This window comes from Peromyscus leucopus, chromosome 19, assembly GCF_004664715.2.
Source record: "Peromyscus leucopus breed LL Stock chromosome 19, UCI_PerLeu_2.1, whole genome shotgun sequence".
NCBI classification, from domain to species: Eukaryota; Metazoa; Chordata; class Mammalia; order Rodentia; family Cricetidae; genus Peromyscus; species Peromyscus leucopus.
In genome coordinates, this window is record NC_051079.1 from 24,429,188 (window position 1) to 24,445,522 (window position 16,335).

At 40.2% G+C, this 16,335-nt stretch overlaps 1 protein-coding gene across 1 annotated transcript in view; it reads left to right on the forward strand.

Moving 5' to 3' along the window:
* Ctnna1 (catenin alpha 1) overlaps positions 1 to 16,335 on the forward strand; it is a 131,461-nt gene that overhangs the window by 21,078 nt on the left and 94,048 nt on the right. The window contains exons 2-3 of the mRNA XM_028886779.2: positions 5,208 to 5,314; positions 6,970 to 7,165. Coding sequence (XP_028742612.1) covers positions 5,210 to 5,314; positions 6,970 to 7,165 — 301 coding nt within the window. The 5' untranslated portion in view covers positions 5,208 to 5,209. The remainder of the gene's footprint in view (positions 1 to 5,207; positions 5,315 to 6,969; positions 7,166 to 16,335) is intronic.

The window sequence follows — 16,335 nt, forward strand, 5'->3', positions numbered from 1 at the left end:
TCTCTGGTTGCTTGGCAGGGCTTTTGATTAAAGATGTTGCTTGCACAAGATAAAGAATATAGGCCATGAACTTGAAGGAGAGAAATGGGGGTGGGTGGAGGTGTGGGGTGGGAGTAATGAATGGGAAGGTTCAGAGGGTGTAGTAGGTCTTTCTTTGAACTGCCAGCTCCCAAATAGTGACATGGAGACTAATTAATTGTGGAAGCTTGGCTTTAGCTTAGGGTTGTTTTCAGTTAGCTTTTTAATTAATCCGTTTATATTAATCTACTTTCTGACCCGTGGCTTGTTATTTCTGCTCAGCACTGTGTTTCCCACTTCCTCTGAGTCTAGATGGCAAATCGTGCCTCTCTTCCCAGAGTTCCTGTCTCTGCATGGAAGTCCTGCCTATCCTCTCCTGCCTAGCTTTTGGCCCGTCAACTCTTTATTAAACCAATCAGAAGGTGCCTTTCCAGAGACACATCTTCACAGCTTACAAAAAAGGACTATCCCACAACAGGAGGGAGGAAAGGAAAGGAAAAGAAGAAATAATGTGATTATAATCTCAAAAAGTATTAAAAGGAGTGAGGGCTGGGGAGGTGGCTCGGAGGTTGGGAGCACTGGCTGTTCTTCCGGGGTCCTGGGTTCAGTTCCCAGCGGCCACATGGTGGCTCGCGGCCATCTACGGTGGGATCTGGTGCCTGCCCTCTTCTGGCCTGCAGGCCGAACACTCACTGTGTACATAATAAATAAATAAATCTTTAAAAAAAAAGAAAAAAAAATAAAGTCTCACTTAAAAAAAAAAAAGGAACGAATGCCAGCCCCCCACATTTTCTCTAAAGCTTGGTATTTCTCTCATTTAATTGTGACATAAGACACACTTATCTAGTGTCTGTAGCCTCTGATCAATTTACAGTTATTCATATTCTGATTTTTTTATTCAAGGTTTGGAAGGTTGTGTTATGGAATATACTTTTCAACTTTATAAAATTGAACAAAATACAGTGTTATCTTTTCGCTAATCTGTATAATTTGTAGTAATGGACTTTTTATTTCCAAAATTGATGCTGTCAGGTCCAGAAGAAACCCAGGTCAAGGCTCACTCAGTATCTGTGGCTCCTCCCAGCACTTCTCACCCCACCTCCTACCTAAGCCTGCCTAGCCCAGGGGACTGAGCTTCTGGTCCCCAGCTTCTGATGGCTATAGAAACCAGCCACTTTGGACCTCGCTGCTCTCCTGGCTCATGGCTCCTCTTTTGGTGGCTTCTTTCTAGGTCAGCTTGCCTTCTTTCCTCTCTCTCTCTCTCTCTCTCTCTCTCTCTCTCTCTCTCTCTCTCTCTCTTTCTCTCTCTCTCTCTCTCTCTCTCTTTCTCTCTTTCTCTTTCTGTCTTCTTTCCCCTCTGCTTTCTCTTCTCTCATGACCTGTTTCATCTGGACACTTCCAGATGCCCTGGGCTGTTCTTTCCCTTATATCTACAATAAAACCCTTCTCCTCCATCATACCTAGAACATTCATGTCCTCATGTTCATTCAGATACTTGTCTATTTTTATTCATTCACCTGTCTATGGCTTAATACTTCTAAGTCAAACAGCCTTGAAATTATTTTCATCATAAATAAAACTTTATTTCATTAAAAAGTTCTACATTAGGCAGCCTGCTTCTGTTACGGTTTTTTGAGTCTTAAACAAGTTCTGTTTTCAAGTTCTATATATCTGTTGTTCTCAGTGTGTGCAACTGAGCACTTTCTTCAACCTCTTTAATTAGGTGAATGTCCATGAAGGAAGGTGATCTTCTTAGAGACTTTAAGAGTTTGTAGAATTTGAACTGGAGATTTTGGGGAAGTTGTTGGTAACAGTTAAATTTGGAGATTTCAGGTAGAAATCTGTATGTCTGGCTTCTCTTAAATTCAGATCATTCCAAATAACTGAGTCTGTGATAATTGCCGTGAGTTGATCAGAGTCTGTGATAATTGCCGGGAGTTGATCAGTTGGGCACGGCTTTTGAGTTGGTCTTTTTTGTAGGTCTGTTCTGTCCACCCCCCCACCTGGAGAAGCCACATGTCATTTTCATTCATTGGGTTTATAGTCTGCCTTTTGCATTGTTTTTGAAAGTAGCAGAGCCTTGGCTTTCTCAGTGGAGCTCACTCTTTTTTTTTTTTTTTTTTTTTTTTTTTTTTTTTTTTTTTTTTTTTTTTTTTCGAGACAGGGTTTCTCTGTGTAGCTTTGCGCTTTCTGGAACTCACTTGTAGCCCAGGCTGGCTCGAACTCACAAGATCCGCCTGCCTCTACCTCCGAGTGCTGGGATTAAAGGCGTGCGCCACCACCGCCCGGCTGGAGCTCACTCTTAACACATGGAAGCTCTGGGCTCTGAAGTGTCAAAATCAGGAGAACAAAAGATTCAGATTTTTTTGTTTATTGTTTTGAGAAAGGGTTTCATTCTGTAGCTCAAGCTGGACTCAACTCAGTATCTAGGATGGCCTTATGATGATCCTCCCAACACAACCAAGTGTTGGCATAACAGGTGTAGACCACCATTTCCACCTTGTTTAAAATAATCTAATTTGGGGGCTGGAGCACTTGCTGCTCTTCTAGAGGATTTGGGTTTGGTTTCTGGTACCCACGAGGCAGCTTATCTAGTTCCAGGCGATCCGATGCTCTCTTCTGGCTTTATGGGCACTCTGCATGTATGTGTTATGCATACATACATAAAGGCAAGATAAAACATAAAAATAAATCTTAAATTAATTTCTCTATAGGTGTGGTTCCAGCACTTCAAAGGCAGAGGCAGGTTGATCACTATGAGTTCCAGACCAGCCAAGGCTACCTAGTGAGACCCTGTCTCAAATAAAACAAAACCTTAAATGCCGAAACTTTTTTTTTTAATTGGTTTACCTGTATCTGTAAAGCATTTTATTTCAGAAAAATTAGAAGAATTTCTTTGGGAAAGTGAATTGTTGTTAGTAGTAGAGTAACTGACTCGCTTGTGTCAGGCTCTGGGTTCATTTCCAAGCACTACTACCCTCTCCTCCAACAGTGAATTGTGTTATGCTTGCTCAGGAACTACGCATTGCTTTAAATGCCCACTTAGAACTGTCTTTACTTAATCACAGGGTCTAGCCCTCTAATCCTGAAAGGTTCTCTTATTTGTACTGAAGCGGTCTCTTTGAAATGTTAGGGAACTAGGATCCACAGGGCAAACAATTTCTTCTGAAATGTCTTATCTGTGACATTTGATGACATTTGCTTAAGCTGTTAGCAGTCCTTAACAATCTAGACCATCCTAGCTCTGAAGGCTTACTGACTAGTGGACAAATAACCTTTAAAGACCAAAGTATATAGGCCGGGCATAATAGAAGCATAGGGAACAAATTCTCTGGAAACTGCTTTTTGTGTTGTTAGATTAGGCAAGTCTACCCCCCCCATTCGCATTATGTGATTCAGTGTTTTATTGGTGCTTAATTAAAGTGAAATGATGAAAATTTGGAAATTTATCATCAATTATTATGCTTATTAAAAAAGAAGAATCCATTTTCAAACTTTATCTTAGGTTTCTTGACCTTTTCTTAATTTTGTGGAATATGTCTCACTGTCAGTTAGTCTGATATTTGCTTAATATTAGTCTGAAGTTATGTAGTTTTGTGATAAAGTACTACAGAGGCCACAGGTGTAAGATCCAGTGGATTTGGAGTTACAGTTGTGAGCTGCCCGATGTGAGTGCTGGGTGATTGAACTTGGGTCCTCCGAAAGAGCAGTATGTGCTGGCTTCGGACCCACAGAGATTGCCCACCTCTGCATCCCAAAGTGCTGGAAATAAAGGTGTGAGCCACAGCCATAGCAGTATTTACTTTTAACTGCTGAGCCATCCCTATAGTCAGTGTCTCTCTCTCTCTCTTGGAGCTGAGGATCGAACCCAGGGCCTTGCACTTGCTAGGCAAGCACTCTATCACTGAGCTAAATCCCCAACCCCCTATAGTCTCTAGAATAATGTTTTATCTTTCCTAATGTATCATGACAAGAGACACATGGTGTCAGTTTGTCCTCTGTTACTGATGTTAATTTTGATAATTTGGCTAAGGGTATGTGGTCCATGTTTTTTTTTGTCATAAATAATCTGGGTTTCTATGGCACCATGTGGTTATTCAGTATTTCAGTTACTGCCCATCTACTTGGTTTTAGGTTTTTTTTTTTTTTTTTTTTTTTTTTTTTTTGTTTTTCGAGACATGATTTCTCTGTGTAGTTTTAGAGCCTGTCCTGGATCTCGCTCTGTAGACCAGGCTGGCTCGAATTCACAGAGATCTGCCTGCCTCTGCCTCCCGAGTGCTGGGATTAAAGGTGTGTGCCACCGCTGCCTGGTTTAATAAACATTTTAATGAACATAATGTGGCTTTTCTGAATTGAGTTATTTTATAAGTGTAAAGTAATACATACTATATTTTGAATACTTGGTACCTAGATAAAATATCTCTAATAAAAAAATATATTGATGCCGGGCAGCAGTGGTGCACGCATTTAGTCCCAGCACTCAGGAGGCAGAGCCAAGGTAGATCTCTGAGTTTGAGGCCAACCTGGTCTACAGAGCGAGATCCAGGACAGGTACCAAAAACTACACAGATAAATCCTGTCTCGAAAAACCAAAAAACAAACAAACAAATCTAAGACAAATGAAATGAAGTATGTCTTTGGATACTGCAGTAGATGTGGCAGAATAATAGAAAGTTTTCTGTATTAGTTTCTGAAGAAATTTCCCTCCTTCCTTTTTTTTTTTTTAAATCAGGCTCTCACTATATAGCCTTGGATATATGGCCTGGAACTCAGTATGTAGAACAGCCTGGCTTCAAACTCATAGAGATTTGACTGCCTCTAACCCACCCCACCTCCCACCCCCCCAGTGCTGGGATTAAAAGCATGCGTCATCAGGCTTGGCAGAAATTTCTTTTAAAATACCCTTCACTTTAGCTTTTCATGCTGCAACATTGTTGGACTGGAGAAACTGGAACTAGAAGTATCTTGGTATTAGAGAAGTCAAAATTGAAAGGGTTTCTGTGCTCAGGATTGTCCTTTAGTGTTTTTAGACATAAAATTGTTATGTTTTAGAGGTCATTTTCAGGTTAGTTGCAATTATTTCATCTTGTCAATTCTTCTTTACTGATAGGAAAGTCTTTGTTAGAGGTTTATTATATATTTTATGTTTCTGCTTGACGTTTGCCTGACTTTGGCTTTTTGTTTCTTAGAAATGACTGCCGTCCACACTGGCAACATAAACTTCAAATGGGACCCCAAGAGTCTAGAGATCAGGACTCTGGCTGTTGAAAGACTGTTGGAGCCTCTTGTTACACAGGTAAGAATCTGGAAACGCAAATGCACAGTTGTTCTGTCATTCTTTTGCAGTAGGCCTGGCTAACAGACTCATGACCGAGGTTGTTAGCTCAGAGTCTTGATTGAATTGGTTGAGTTTAGTTAGTCGGATAGTACTTAGATGATTTGGCTCCATTACTATCGACACATTTATTTATTAAAGATTATTTATTTTTATTTTTTATGCATTGGTGTTTTGCCTGCATGTGTCTGTGTGAGAGTGTCAGGTCTTGGAGTTACAGACACTTGTTAGCTGACATGTGGGTGCTGGGAATTGAACCCGGGTCCTCTGGAAGAACAGCATGTGCTCCTAACCGCTAAGCCATCTCTCCAGCCCCACATACATTTGTTTAATTCTTTTTGTTACTGTTTTTGAGACAAGGTTTTGTATCACCAAGACTGGTCTTAAAGCTCCTTTAGGTAGCTGAGGCTGAACTTGAACTCTCCTGATTCCTGTCTTCACCATGTAAATACTGCTTGGATTAGAGCCATGTGCCACCATGCCTAGCTTTAGTTAATTCTTTAGACTACAGCTGCTACCCTTTTCTAAAGTCTTATTGCTGATAGTAAAGGTTGTTAGCATGTAGTGCACATTTCCAAATGTTTGTGCTTTGCTGATAACGTCCCCCTCCATTAGAGAGGAAATCAAGGCAGATGGAGCTTGATTGTCATGGTGCCTGGTTTAGCTTAGTCACCTCTCGTCGTGTAGGGTTAGTTGGCAGGTAACTGAGTTTGAGGGTGTGGGTTTGGTGCTTTCTGTTACAATACATGTATCATAATGTGATGGCATTTAGTAACAGCAGCTAGCTATGTATTTTTACTCTTGGCATAGCTAGTGTATGTGTATATTTATGTATTAGAGGAGGGAGAAAATGAGAATGGCATTTACTGCCTTAAAAAATTGCCTTCCAAGTCATAAACTATTATGTATCTATATGTAGCTGTGTGGGGGTTAGTTGGAATGTTTGCTTTCTTGAACCCAGTATATTCTGTACCTTTCAGGTCTTGTGTTTGGCAGGTTTATACTGTAACAAATCTTAATCATCTTCAACCTACAGATCATCTGGTATATTAAACTTATTAATGATGGCTAAAGTTCTGGAACTTTAAGCATCATCACAGTAGGCTTCTGTGGGCAATCTTTCTTTTCTTTATTAAGGACCTTTACTAATTAATGCTAAGATTTGTGTTAATAAGCTTGAACTGACTTCAGAAGTAAGTTTTCTTAAAGCATTTTGCAGATTGGTAACGATGACTTAATGTAGCCTTCTGGTAAAGCGGAATTCATTGTTCAGCTTTTTCTGGAATTTCTTCACTAAAAAAAAGAGGCATTGCATTTATCACTAATCTTAGTTTCAGTCTGTGAAGTTATTCCAAAAACTAATGATTGTTTAAGAAATTAGAATGTATTACATTTCTTGTCTTACATATTAAGATATAAATTACTTTGGAAACTAAACATAGCATCATTTTTCTGTTAACAAATCTGGAAAGAATTGTGTTATGCTTAGCAAGCTCTCTAAATCTAAGTGTGATGCCTTACTTCCTTATGAACATAGGCTTGCTGTCTTTAAAGATATTAGTCTGTTAGTTTTCATTTTAAATGATTAATTTTTTTTTTAAAACTTAAACTCTTAGGTGACAACCCTGGTGAACACCAACAGTAAAGGGCCCTCTAATAAGAAGAGAGGTCGTTCTAAGAAGGCCCATGTTTTGGCTGCATCTGTTGAACAAGCAACTGAGAATTTTTTGGAAAAGGGGGATAAAATTGCAAAAGAGAGTCAGTTTCTCAAGGAGGAGCTTGTGGCTGCTGTAGAAGACGTTAGAAAACAAGGTAGGTCAGTCATTGCTTTACATATGAAGAGAGATGTCTTTCTAGAAAGTCAGTAAAATTTAAAAGTTATATGGATTTCTATCGGTATACCGGCCTGTGTTTGTACTCAGCATGCATGTGGAAGTCGGAGGACAACTTGTGGGAGTTAGTTTTTTTTTTTTAAACTGTGTGGGTCCTGGGGATGGAACTCAGGTTGTCAAGCTTGGAAGCAGCAGCCTTTACTCACCGAACCATCTCCCTGGCCCTAAGTGGCTTTTTCTCATGGGTTACTCACCAGGGGAAAGTTGGCTACTGTGCCATAAGAACACTCTGGAAGTTCTGTAGTGAGGAAGTAAAGCCATCAGCAGACTTTTCCAAGCGTATGAGTAAACTACTTTGCAAATAGGTATCCATTTGTCCCCTGAGAAGTGTACATGTTCCTTTGAAGCTACCATTGTTTTTTGGGTGATTATTAGTCAGCAGAAGAAAATATGAATTCCTTTCTCTAGAAGGTCTTTAGTGGTCCTACGCCCTGATGTTACTTGTTTTACTAGTATATTAAATAAATGCTTATCTAAGAATATGCCTTGTTGGTATCTGTGGAAACATCTTGTTCCTAAAGGTAGTGTAAGGTATATTTGCTCTGTATCAGTGTTGACTACTTTTGATTAGATAGGAGTTTCTAGATTTTTTTGGTAAAGGGACAGATAGTATTTTAGTTTTACTGGCCATAGAATCTCTGCTGAAACTATTTAGCCCTGCTGTTGAGTTTAGAAAACAGCTGTGGAGAATATATACACAAATGCACAATGTGTAATCTTATAAAACTTATAAAAGCAGAAGGTATGCTGTTTTGATATACAAAATACAGTTTGCAGTTCCTAATCTAAGATTTTTCCTACACTGTTTAAAAAAAACAAAACAAGTTTGCTATATTCAAAGAAGTATTTGTTTATACATTTATAATAAATACTTTTGAGTTCTAAGTCAGACTTTCTGTGTTTGGGGTTTGTGTGTGCCCTGTGCTTTCTTTTCTATACAGCCATAATTAATGAACGCATACAGTTTTGTAGCATAAATTTCTTTTTGTATTAGTCCGTTATGTGAATAACATGTATGAAAATTTGGGTATCTTAAAACACTACCTACCATAATGCTATAAATGTGTCAGAAGTGTCCACATTCATAAACTCAGGTCCATTTTCCTTTAGGGTAATAAAATGACCAGGTGAGCCTCCTGTGGAAAGTGGGAGTCAGTTATTCATTTCAGGACTTCTAAACTCCTATGGTCTCAGTTGCATTATAATGACAGTCTGCTTAGGCTAGGTGCTGAGCCTTGTACAGGCTGAACCATACTGGTGTTTCTCATACGTGCCCTTTCTTTGATGAGGTCAGTCTTAGCTTTGTTTTTGTTCCTGTTTTTTTCCCTAGTTCTTTTCATAGTGATAATTAAGTGGGTTGTCCTCCCCTTTTCAGTTTATTTTGTAGTCTGGTGGTCTTTCTCTATGGTACCTAACATGGTACTCGTTTGTGATAGGTACATGTTTTAGGATAAGTAACTGTTTCCTAGAGAGTACAATGTGAGTCTGTATTTCCTTTCTCAAAATTGGAGTGTTGTTTTACTTCTTGTTGACAAATATGAATGCTTTCATGTAGGTGAAGAATCATAAAAAGTGGATACACTGCACATGGTGTAAGAGTCATCCTTTCAGTGTTTTTAGTATGTTCACAGGGTTAAGCAGCCATAGTTGCTGTCTTTTTTTCTTTTAAGGTTTTTATTTTTATGTGCGTTGGTGTTGGACCCACATGTCTTTGTGAGAGAGTTGGATCCACTGGTCCTTGAGTTACAGACAGTTGTGAGCTGCCATGTGGGTCCTGGAAGAGCAGCCAGTGCTCTTAACCACTGAGCCATCTCTCCAGACCCATGGTTGCTGTCTTAGGTTCAGAGCACTTCTGTTACCCACAAAGACACCTTTTACTTATCATAAGTCACTGATGTCTTGTGCACACAGTAGGTTCTTTTAATTTTTAAAGATGGGGTCTTGCTACCTAGCTCAGGCTTGCCTGGGACACTGCGTCATTTTGCCTCCATTTCCCAAATTATCATAACAGTGTGCCATCATGCCTGGCCCTATGCATATGTATTCCAACAGTTCATACAGAGGAGGTCTGCCTCTGGTTATCTTAAGGGTATTTTATGAGTCCTTGAATAGCAAGAGTTCTGACTAGAAAAAGAAAGGACTTAGCTGCCTCTGGGACATTCAACAGACAGATGAGAGGATTTAAGTGATTGCAAAAGGAGAGCCGGCCTGTACCATGGTCCACATTTAGAGTAGGTCTTTCTCAGTTAACATAATCTAGATAATCCCACATAGATATTCCTGGAAATTTGTTTCTATAATGATTCTAAATCTGAGCAAGTTGCTGCTCAAGATAATTATTACATACCTTTTAATGGAATAGACTTTTACTTGATGGTTGTTGTGGGACTTGCCTGTAATCTTACCTCTTAGAGAGCTTAGGCAGAAACCGGGCGTTGGTAGCATATGTCTTTAATCCCAGCACTTGGGAGGCAGAGGCAGGCGGATCTCTGTGAGTTCGAGGGCAGCCTGGTCTACAGAGTGAGTTCCAGGACAGGCTACAAAGCTACAGAGAAACTCTGTCTCGAAAAACCAAAAAAAAAAGAGAAAGCTTAGGCAGGAAGATCGAGGGCTACACCTGGGATACATAGTCAGCCCTTATCCTTAAAACTAAAGAACTAAGCTAAGCAGCAGGACTTGTAATATTGGGCCCCAATCAGCGTTGGCTTTCAAAAGCCGAGAGTAGGGTCTTGTTCTGATAGCGGCAACTTCTTCCCTGCTGCTCAAGCATCCACCTTGGTGAAGACTCAAAGAAGCCCAGGCACACCTTTGTATAATGTATTATTGTTTCCAATAACATTGCTTTTCAGTAAAGAGGCCAAGTAGCTAGAGCTAGCATGGGCTACAAAATGAGATGGGGGGGGGCACCGACAAAATCCAGGAAGAAAATGAAAGAGGATTCAAATAAATACATGATTGGGTAAAAGTGAATCTTCTAGGAAGAATATATGTTGGGGGGAAAAAAAACCAACAGAATGATACTGGCCGGTTGATTATGTGTGTTCCCCTGACAGGGGAGACACTTGTTCTAGTAGTGTCTTAGTTATCTATTGCTATACAGACACCATGACCAAGACAACTTACAGAAGGGAGAGTTTATTGGGGACTTAGAGTTTCAGAGGGTTAGCTGGAGTCCATGATGGTCATGGTGGGGAGTGTGGTGGCAGGCAGGCATGGTCCTGCTGGAGCAGTAGCTGAGAGCTACATCCTTATTATAAGCATGAAGCAGAGAGAGACACTGGGAATGGTGTGAACCTTTGAAACCTCAAAGCCCATCCCCTGGACACTCCTCATCCACACCTCCTAACCCTTGCCAGACAGCTCCACCAACCGGGCCAGACATTCAAATAAATTTATGACCCGTAGAGGCAGGTCTCATCCATGCCCCCAAAGCAGAGAGGCTGTTTTTTCTGTTTTGTTGTACAACTTATAGCTGGGACAGATGAGTATGAAACATAAATTAATAGAATGAATATAGAAAGAAGGATGAGAAGATAAATACCAGGTTAGAAATCTTCCATAATGTGTTAGAACATCCATTGGATCTTGAAGTGGAGAAGAAAAGGAGAATGTCATCCAGGGAAGCAGGAGCACATTCAAGTCATGCCTGGAGAATGGTGAGGACTCCTACTGCAGGAGAATGTTAATGGAGCACTGCTGACAGGAAAGGTTAAGAGAGGCCGGAGGGGAGGGTTATCTCAGATGGTAGAGTGGCTGCTGAGCATGCACAAGGGCCTTGATCTCAGGAAATACCCTTCCCCTAAATGGTCTAGGAAATTATTTCCTGTGGGGTTTTTGTTTCCATTCTGTTTTCAGGCCCAGGCTGGCCTTGAATTTACCTTTCAGCCTCTCAAATAGCTGGAGTTAAGGGTGTGCTCTTGGCTTAGGGTGCTGTTTTAGAGAGTGACTTGGAATGCCAGGTGTGGAAGGGAAGGACTTTTAGGGAGTGATGTAGAATCACAGGATTCTATTGTTGGGACAGGTTTACAGCTTCCCATATGTTCCAGTACATCAAGTGATGCAGGGCCCACTCCCTCAGGAAGCAGCTCTTTCCAGTATTGGTTTGTGTTTATTTTTAAAACTTAAAAAAAAAATTAAACCGAAATGTTTCTTTAATTTTAAGAAGTTCTACTGTCTAGGCAACATCAACTATAAGGAAAAGTGGTGGTTCGTGGGGGATTATTAGTCTTTGAGCTTTGTACAGAAGGTTAAAGAGTTTGAGAGATAGGAGAGAGTAAAGGCAGGACCCGAGTCTGGACACCATTGTCACTGCTGTGTGGTAACAGGAGTGGAGCGGGAAATGCAGAGGAATAAAATGTCATGCAGGTTAACTCTTGTGCAAATAACTATTCTCTTAATAGATAAATTAAGGGACTTGCTACATGAAATACCGTGTAATTTATTTTCTTGTAACCTGAATGGTGGGTGCTAAGAACTGAGGCAAATTCTTTTTTTTTTTAAAAAAGATTTATTAATTTATTTATTATGTATACAGTGTTCTGCCTGCATGTATCCCTGCGGGCCAGAAGAGGGCACCAGATCTCATTAGAAATGGTTGTGAGCCACCATGTGGTTGCTGGGAATTTAACTCAGGATCTTTGGAAGAGCAGTCAGTGCTCTTAACCTCTGTGCCATCTCTCCAGCCCCATGGGGCAAATTCTTTAAAGTTAGAAGTATTTGTTCCAGGAGCTTGGGTTGTAGCTCAGTTGGTACAGTGTTTGCTTTGTGTGCTTGAGACCCTGAGTTTGATGTCAACAGCACATAAAACTGGGCAGAAGTGGCATTCTCCTGTAATCTCAGTACTCAGTAGGTGGAGGCAGGAAGTTCTAGGTCATCCTTAGCTACATGGTAAATTCAAAGCCAGCCTGGGATATATCCTGGGACACATGAGACTGTCTCTGAACAAAGAAGAAAAGGGGGAAAAAACCCTCCTCTCAGCATAGAGCCATTTGAATTCAGCTCTGCCAATTTCTAGTCAAGTTAGATTGCTTGGCAACATTTGGTCCAGTAATTTAGTTATACTAACAACAGCCAATTAATGGGTTGCTTTATTTTAACTTTTTATTTTGAAATAATTATAAATTCACTGGAAATTATAATGGTAGTGGAGAGGTCCATTGTACACTTCATCCAGCTTTTCATTTGCTTACATTTTTGAAACTGTGTATAACAGTGTGATTTCAAAATCAGGACACTGACACTGGTTCAATGTGTATAACTTTCCTTTTTATTACATCTGTAGATTTTATATAGCTACTGCTGCAGTCAAGATACAAGGAACCAGTTCATCTTCTTGTTACTCATTCATGCACCTCTTCTCTTTCCTGAATAACTTTGCAATTCTGCCCTTTAAGGATGTTACACTCATCTTTTGAGATTGGCTTTTTCTCCGCTGAGAACACTGTCTGATTTTGAAGGCCATCAATATAGGTGTATGTAATGAATGTTTAAACTTTTTGTTTTTATTTTTCAAGATATGGTTTCTCTGTGTAGCCTTGGCTGTCCTGGAACTCACTCTGTAGACCAGGCTGGCCTCAAACTCATAGAGATTCCTCCTGACTCTGCCGCCCAAGTGCTAGGATTTAAGGCTCATGCTGCTACCACTGCCTGGCATATTTTCTTTTGAGGTTGTTTAAACTTTTAATTGCTACCCCATGGCATGGTTATAACTTATCCATGGGAAAGTAGAGATGTCTCTTGTATTTTATCCTCTTAACAGGATTTTTTTTCTGTTTTGTTCATAAAGATTTTATTTTATTTTGATTATGTGCATATGTGTATGTGTCTGTATTTATGTATGGGTATATGTATGTTGGTCTAAGTGCACTTGAAGGCCAGAAGAAGATGTTGGATACTCTGGAACTGGAATTCCAGGCAGATTTGAGCTGCTTCATATGAGTGCTAGTAACCAGAACTGGGTCATCTGCTCGAGAAACCTGCAGTCTTTATCTATTGAACCATTTCTCCAGCCTTTTAACAGTTTTTCCTCCTACAGTCAAACTTTAATTTTGATTAAGTCTGCTGTATTGGTTTCCCACACCATTTATAGGTCTAAATTCTTCACTAAGTCTTAGCTCATGAAGATTTTATGTTTTCTTTTAAAATTTTTCATTATCATTCTTCCTCCATCCATCCATCCATCCATCCATCCATCCATCCATCCATCCATCCATCCATCATCTTATCTTCCCTCTATCAGTCATTGGGGGAGTTGAGACAGGGTCTCTCTATGTAGCACTTATCCTAGAACTTACTATGTAGACCAGGCTGGTTTTGAACTCACAGCAATTCCCCCCTGCTGGGATTAAAAGCATGTGCCACTACGCCTAGCTATTTTTTATATTTTTAAGTTATGTATTTATATCTGAATTGTTTTGGGTTGTTTTTTTTTTTTTTTTTAATCAAGTGTGGCATTTAGGTCACCCTTCCCTCCCCTTTTGCTTATGGAGAATCCAGTTGTGCCAGCATTATTTGTTGGAAATGTTGTCTTTTCTCAATCAAATTAATTTTGCACATTTGTTAACAATCTATTGATTGTACTTGTGTAGAGTTAGATCTGGGTTCTGTATTTCCTTCCATTGATCTTCATTTTCCTTCTGCCAGTTCCACACAGCCTTGGTTGCATAGCTCAATTACTTTTTTATTTCTGTGGCTGAAGAAGAAGCAACTTAAGGGGAGGGGAGTTATTTCACCTTACAGTTCCCCAGGATAGACAGCATCCTGGGGGACAGGGTGAGGGAGGAAGACTGCTCACAGCTTCAGTAGTGGGTTCTTCTGGCATCTGGCGGATCAGGAAACAGATGAGTGCTGGGGCATCCCCCTTTCTCCTTCTCCTTCCTATTTAGTCCTGAGCTCCAGCCAGTGAGATGGTCTCAGGGTGTTTCTCTCCACGTCACTTATCTCAGACATGCGTCTTAGGTGAGTTCAGATCCAGTCAAGTTGACCACACATTAGCCATCACAATAGCATATAAGCTTTAGAACGGAGTCTCATATGTTTACTCTTTCTGAATTATTTAGCTATTGTAGTTGTTTTAGCTTCCTGTATACATGTGGAGAAAATTGATACTTTCGCTAAATTGAGTGTTCAACCCACAAACAAGGTATTCCCTGTTTTGTTTTGATTTCTTTTGTCAGTGTTTAGCACATGAGTTCTCTATATTCTTAGATTTATATGTGAGCATTGCATTTAAAATTCTTCAATTTTTTTTTTTAAAGAATTTTTTCTGGATGGTTAGTGACACATGCCTTTAATCACAGCACTCAGGAGGCAGAGGCAGGCGGATCTCTATGAGTTGGAGGCCAACCTGGTCTACAGAGTTCTAGGATAGCCAGCTCCATACAGAGAAACCCTGTCTTGAAAAACAAAACAAAATATGTGTATTGATGTTTTGTCTGCATGTATGTTTGTGCATCATTTGCAAGATTGATGCTTTTAGAGGTTAGAAGAGGACTTTGGATCCCCAGGAACTGGAGTTACAGATGGTTTTGAGTTGGTATGTAGGTGCTAGGAATTTAACCTGGGTCCTCTAGAAGAATAGCCAGTGTTTCTAACCACTGAACCATTTCTCCAGCCCTTAAAATTCTTCAGAAAACTCTTTTTTTTTTTTTTTTTGTTTTTCGAGACAGGGTTTCTCTGTGTAGCTTTGTGCCTGTCCTGGATCTTGCTCTGTAGCCCAGGCTGGCCTCGAACTCACAGAGATCCACCTGGCTCTGCCTCCCGAGTGCTGGGATTAAAGGCGTGCGCCACGACTGCCCGGCTAAACTCCTTTATTTGTACCATGTAGGTCTTGGGGGAAGGTTTCAAACTAAATAACACTAATTATAGGTATTTAATTAAAAATAATTCATCTGAGAGGTGATGGTGCACTCTTTAATCCCAGCACTCAGGAGACAGAACCAGGCAGATCTCTGTGAGTTCGAGGCCAGCCTGGACTACAGAGTGAGTTCCAGGAAAGGCGCAAAGCGGGCTTCTCTCCAGGTTCCCCAAGCCCCGCAGTCCCACAATCCACTTATAAAATAATCACTCATACGCTTATATCACTTATAAACTGTATGGCCGTGGCAGGCTTCTTGCTAACTGTTCTTTTATCTTAAATTAACCCATTTCTATAATCTATACCTTGCCACGTGGCTGGTGCTTCCAGAGTCTCTACATGCTGCTTGTCCTGGCTGCAGTGTCTCTCCCTCAGCCTTCCCTTCCCGTTCTCCTCTCTCCTGTCCCCTACTTCCTGCTGGTCATTGCCTCAGTGTTTTATTTATATAGAACAATATCCACAGCACTACACAGAGAAACCCTGTCTCAAAAAACCAAAAGAAAAAAAGAAAAAAAAAAAAAAAAAAAAAAAAAAAAGAAAAGAAATTCATCTCAGACCTATTGAACTAGGAGGGAACTTTGAACCTTTACAATCAGGATTCCTGAGAGTATCTCTTAAGTTTAGTTGTTGGTCAAAGATCCAGGGTCTTGAGGCCATAGGATTCTCTAACTTCCAGTGTTGGTAATTTGATTTGACTCTGTTTTCATATGCACTGTGTACATGTACTAGTCAAGATGCCCACAACTAGTCATCTTAGTTAGGTCTTAGAAGAGGCAGAAAATCTTTCCTTCCTTAGTGTCTATAACTGGCCCAGCTTGACTCATGCTCTGTCTGGAATAGGTTTTCTGTTGGCAGAGGACAGTGAAACAAATCTGGATACATCTTTATCCCCCCACACAGGACACTGGTGGAGAGTTCTCTAGAGGATCATGTATATTCCATAAAGTGATGTGATATAGGAAAAAAATGTTAGTCTTGATAAGTGCTAGGATAGTCCCGTTAGATTTTTTTCTTTCCTAAGTTTAAAATGTTTCCTTTAAAAAAATTGCTCTGGGGCTGGAGAGATGACTTAGTGGTTAAGAATATTTGCTGCTCTTCCAGAGGACCCACATTTATTTCACAGCACCTACACTGTGCAGCTCACACTTGTATGTAATTCCAGCACCCTGTTCTGGCCTCCATGAACTTGTACACATGTGACATATATACACATAAATAAAATGATAAAAATAAAA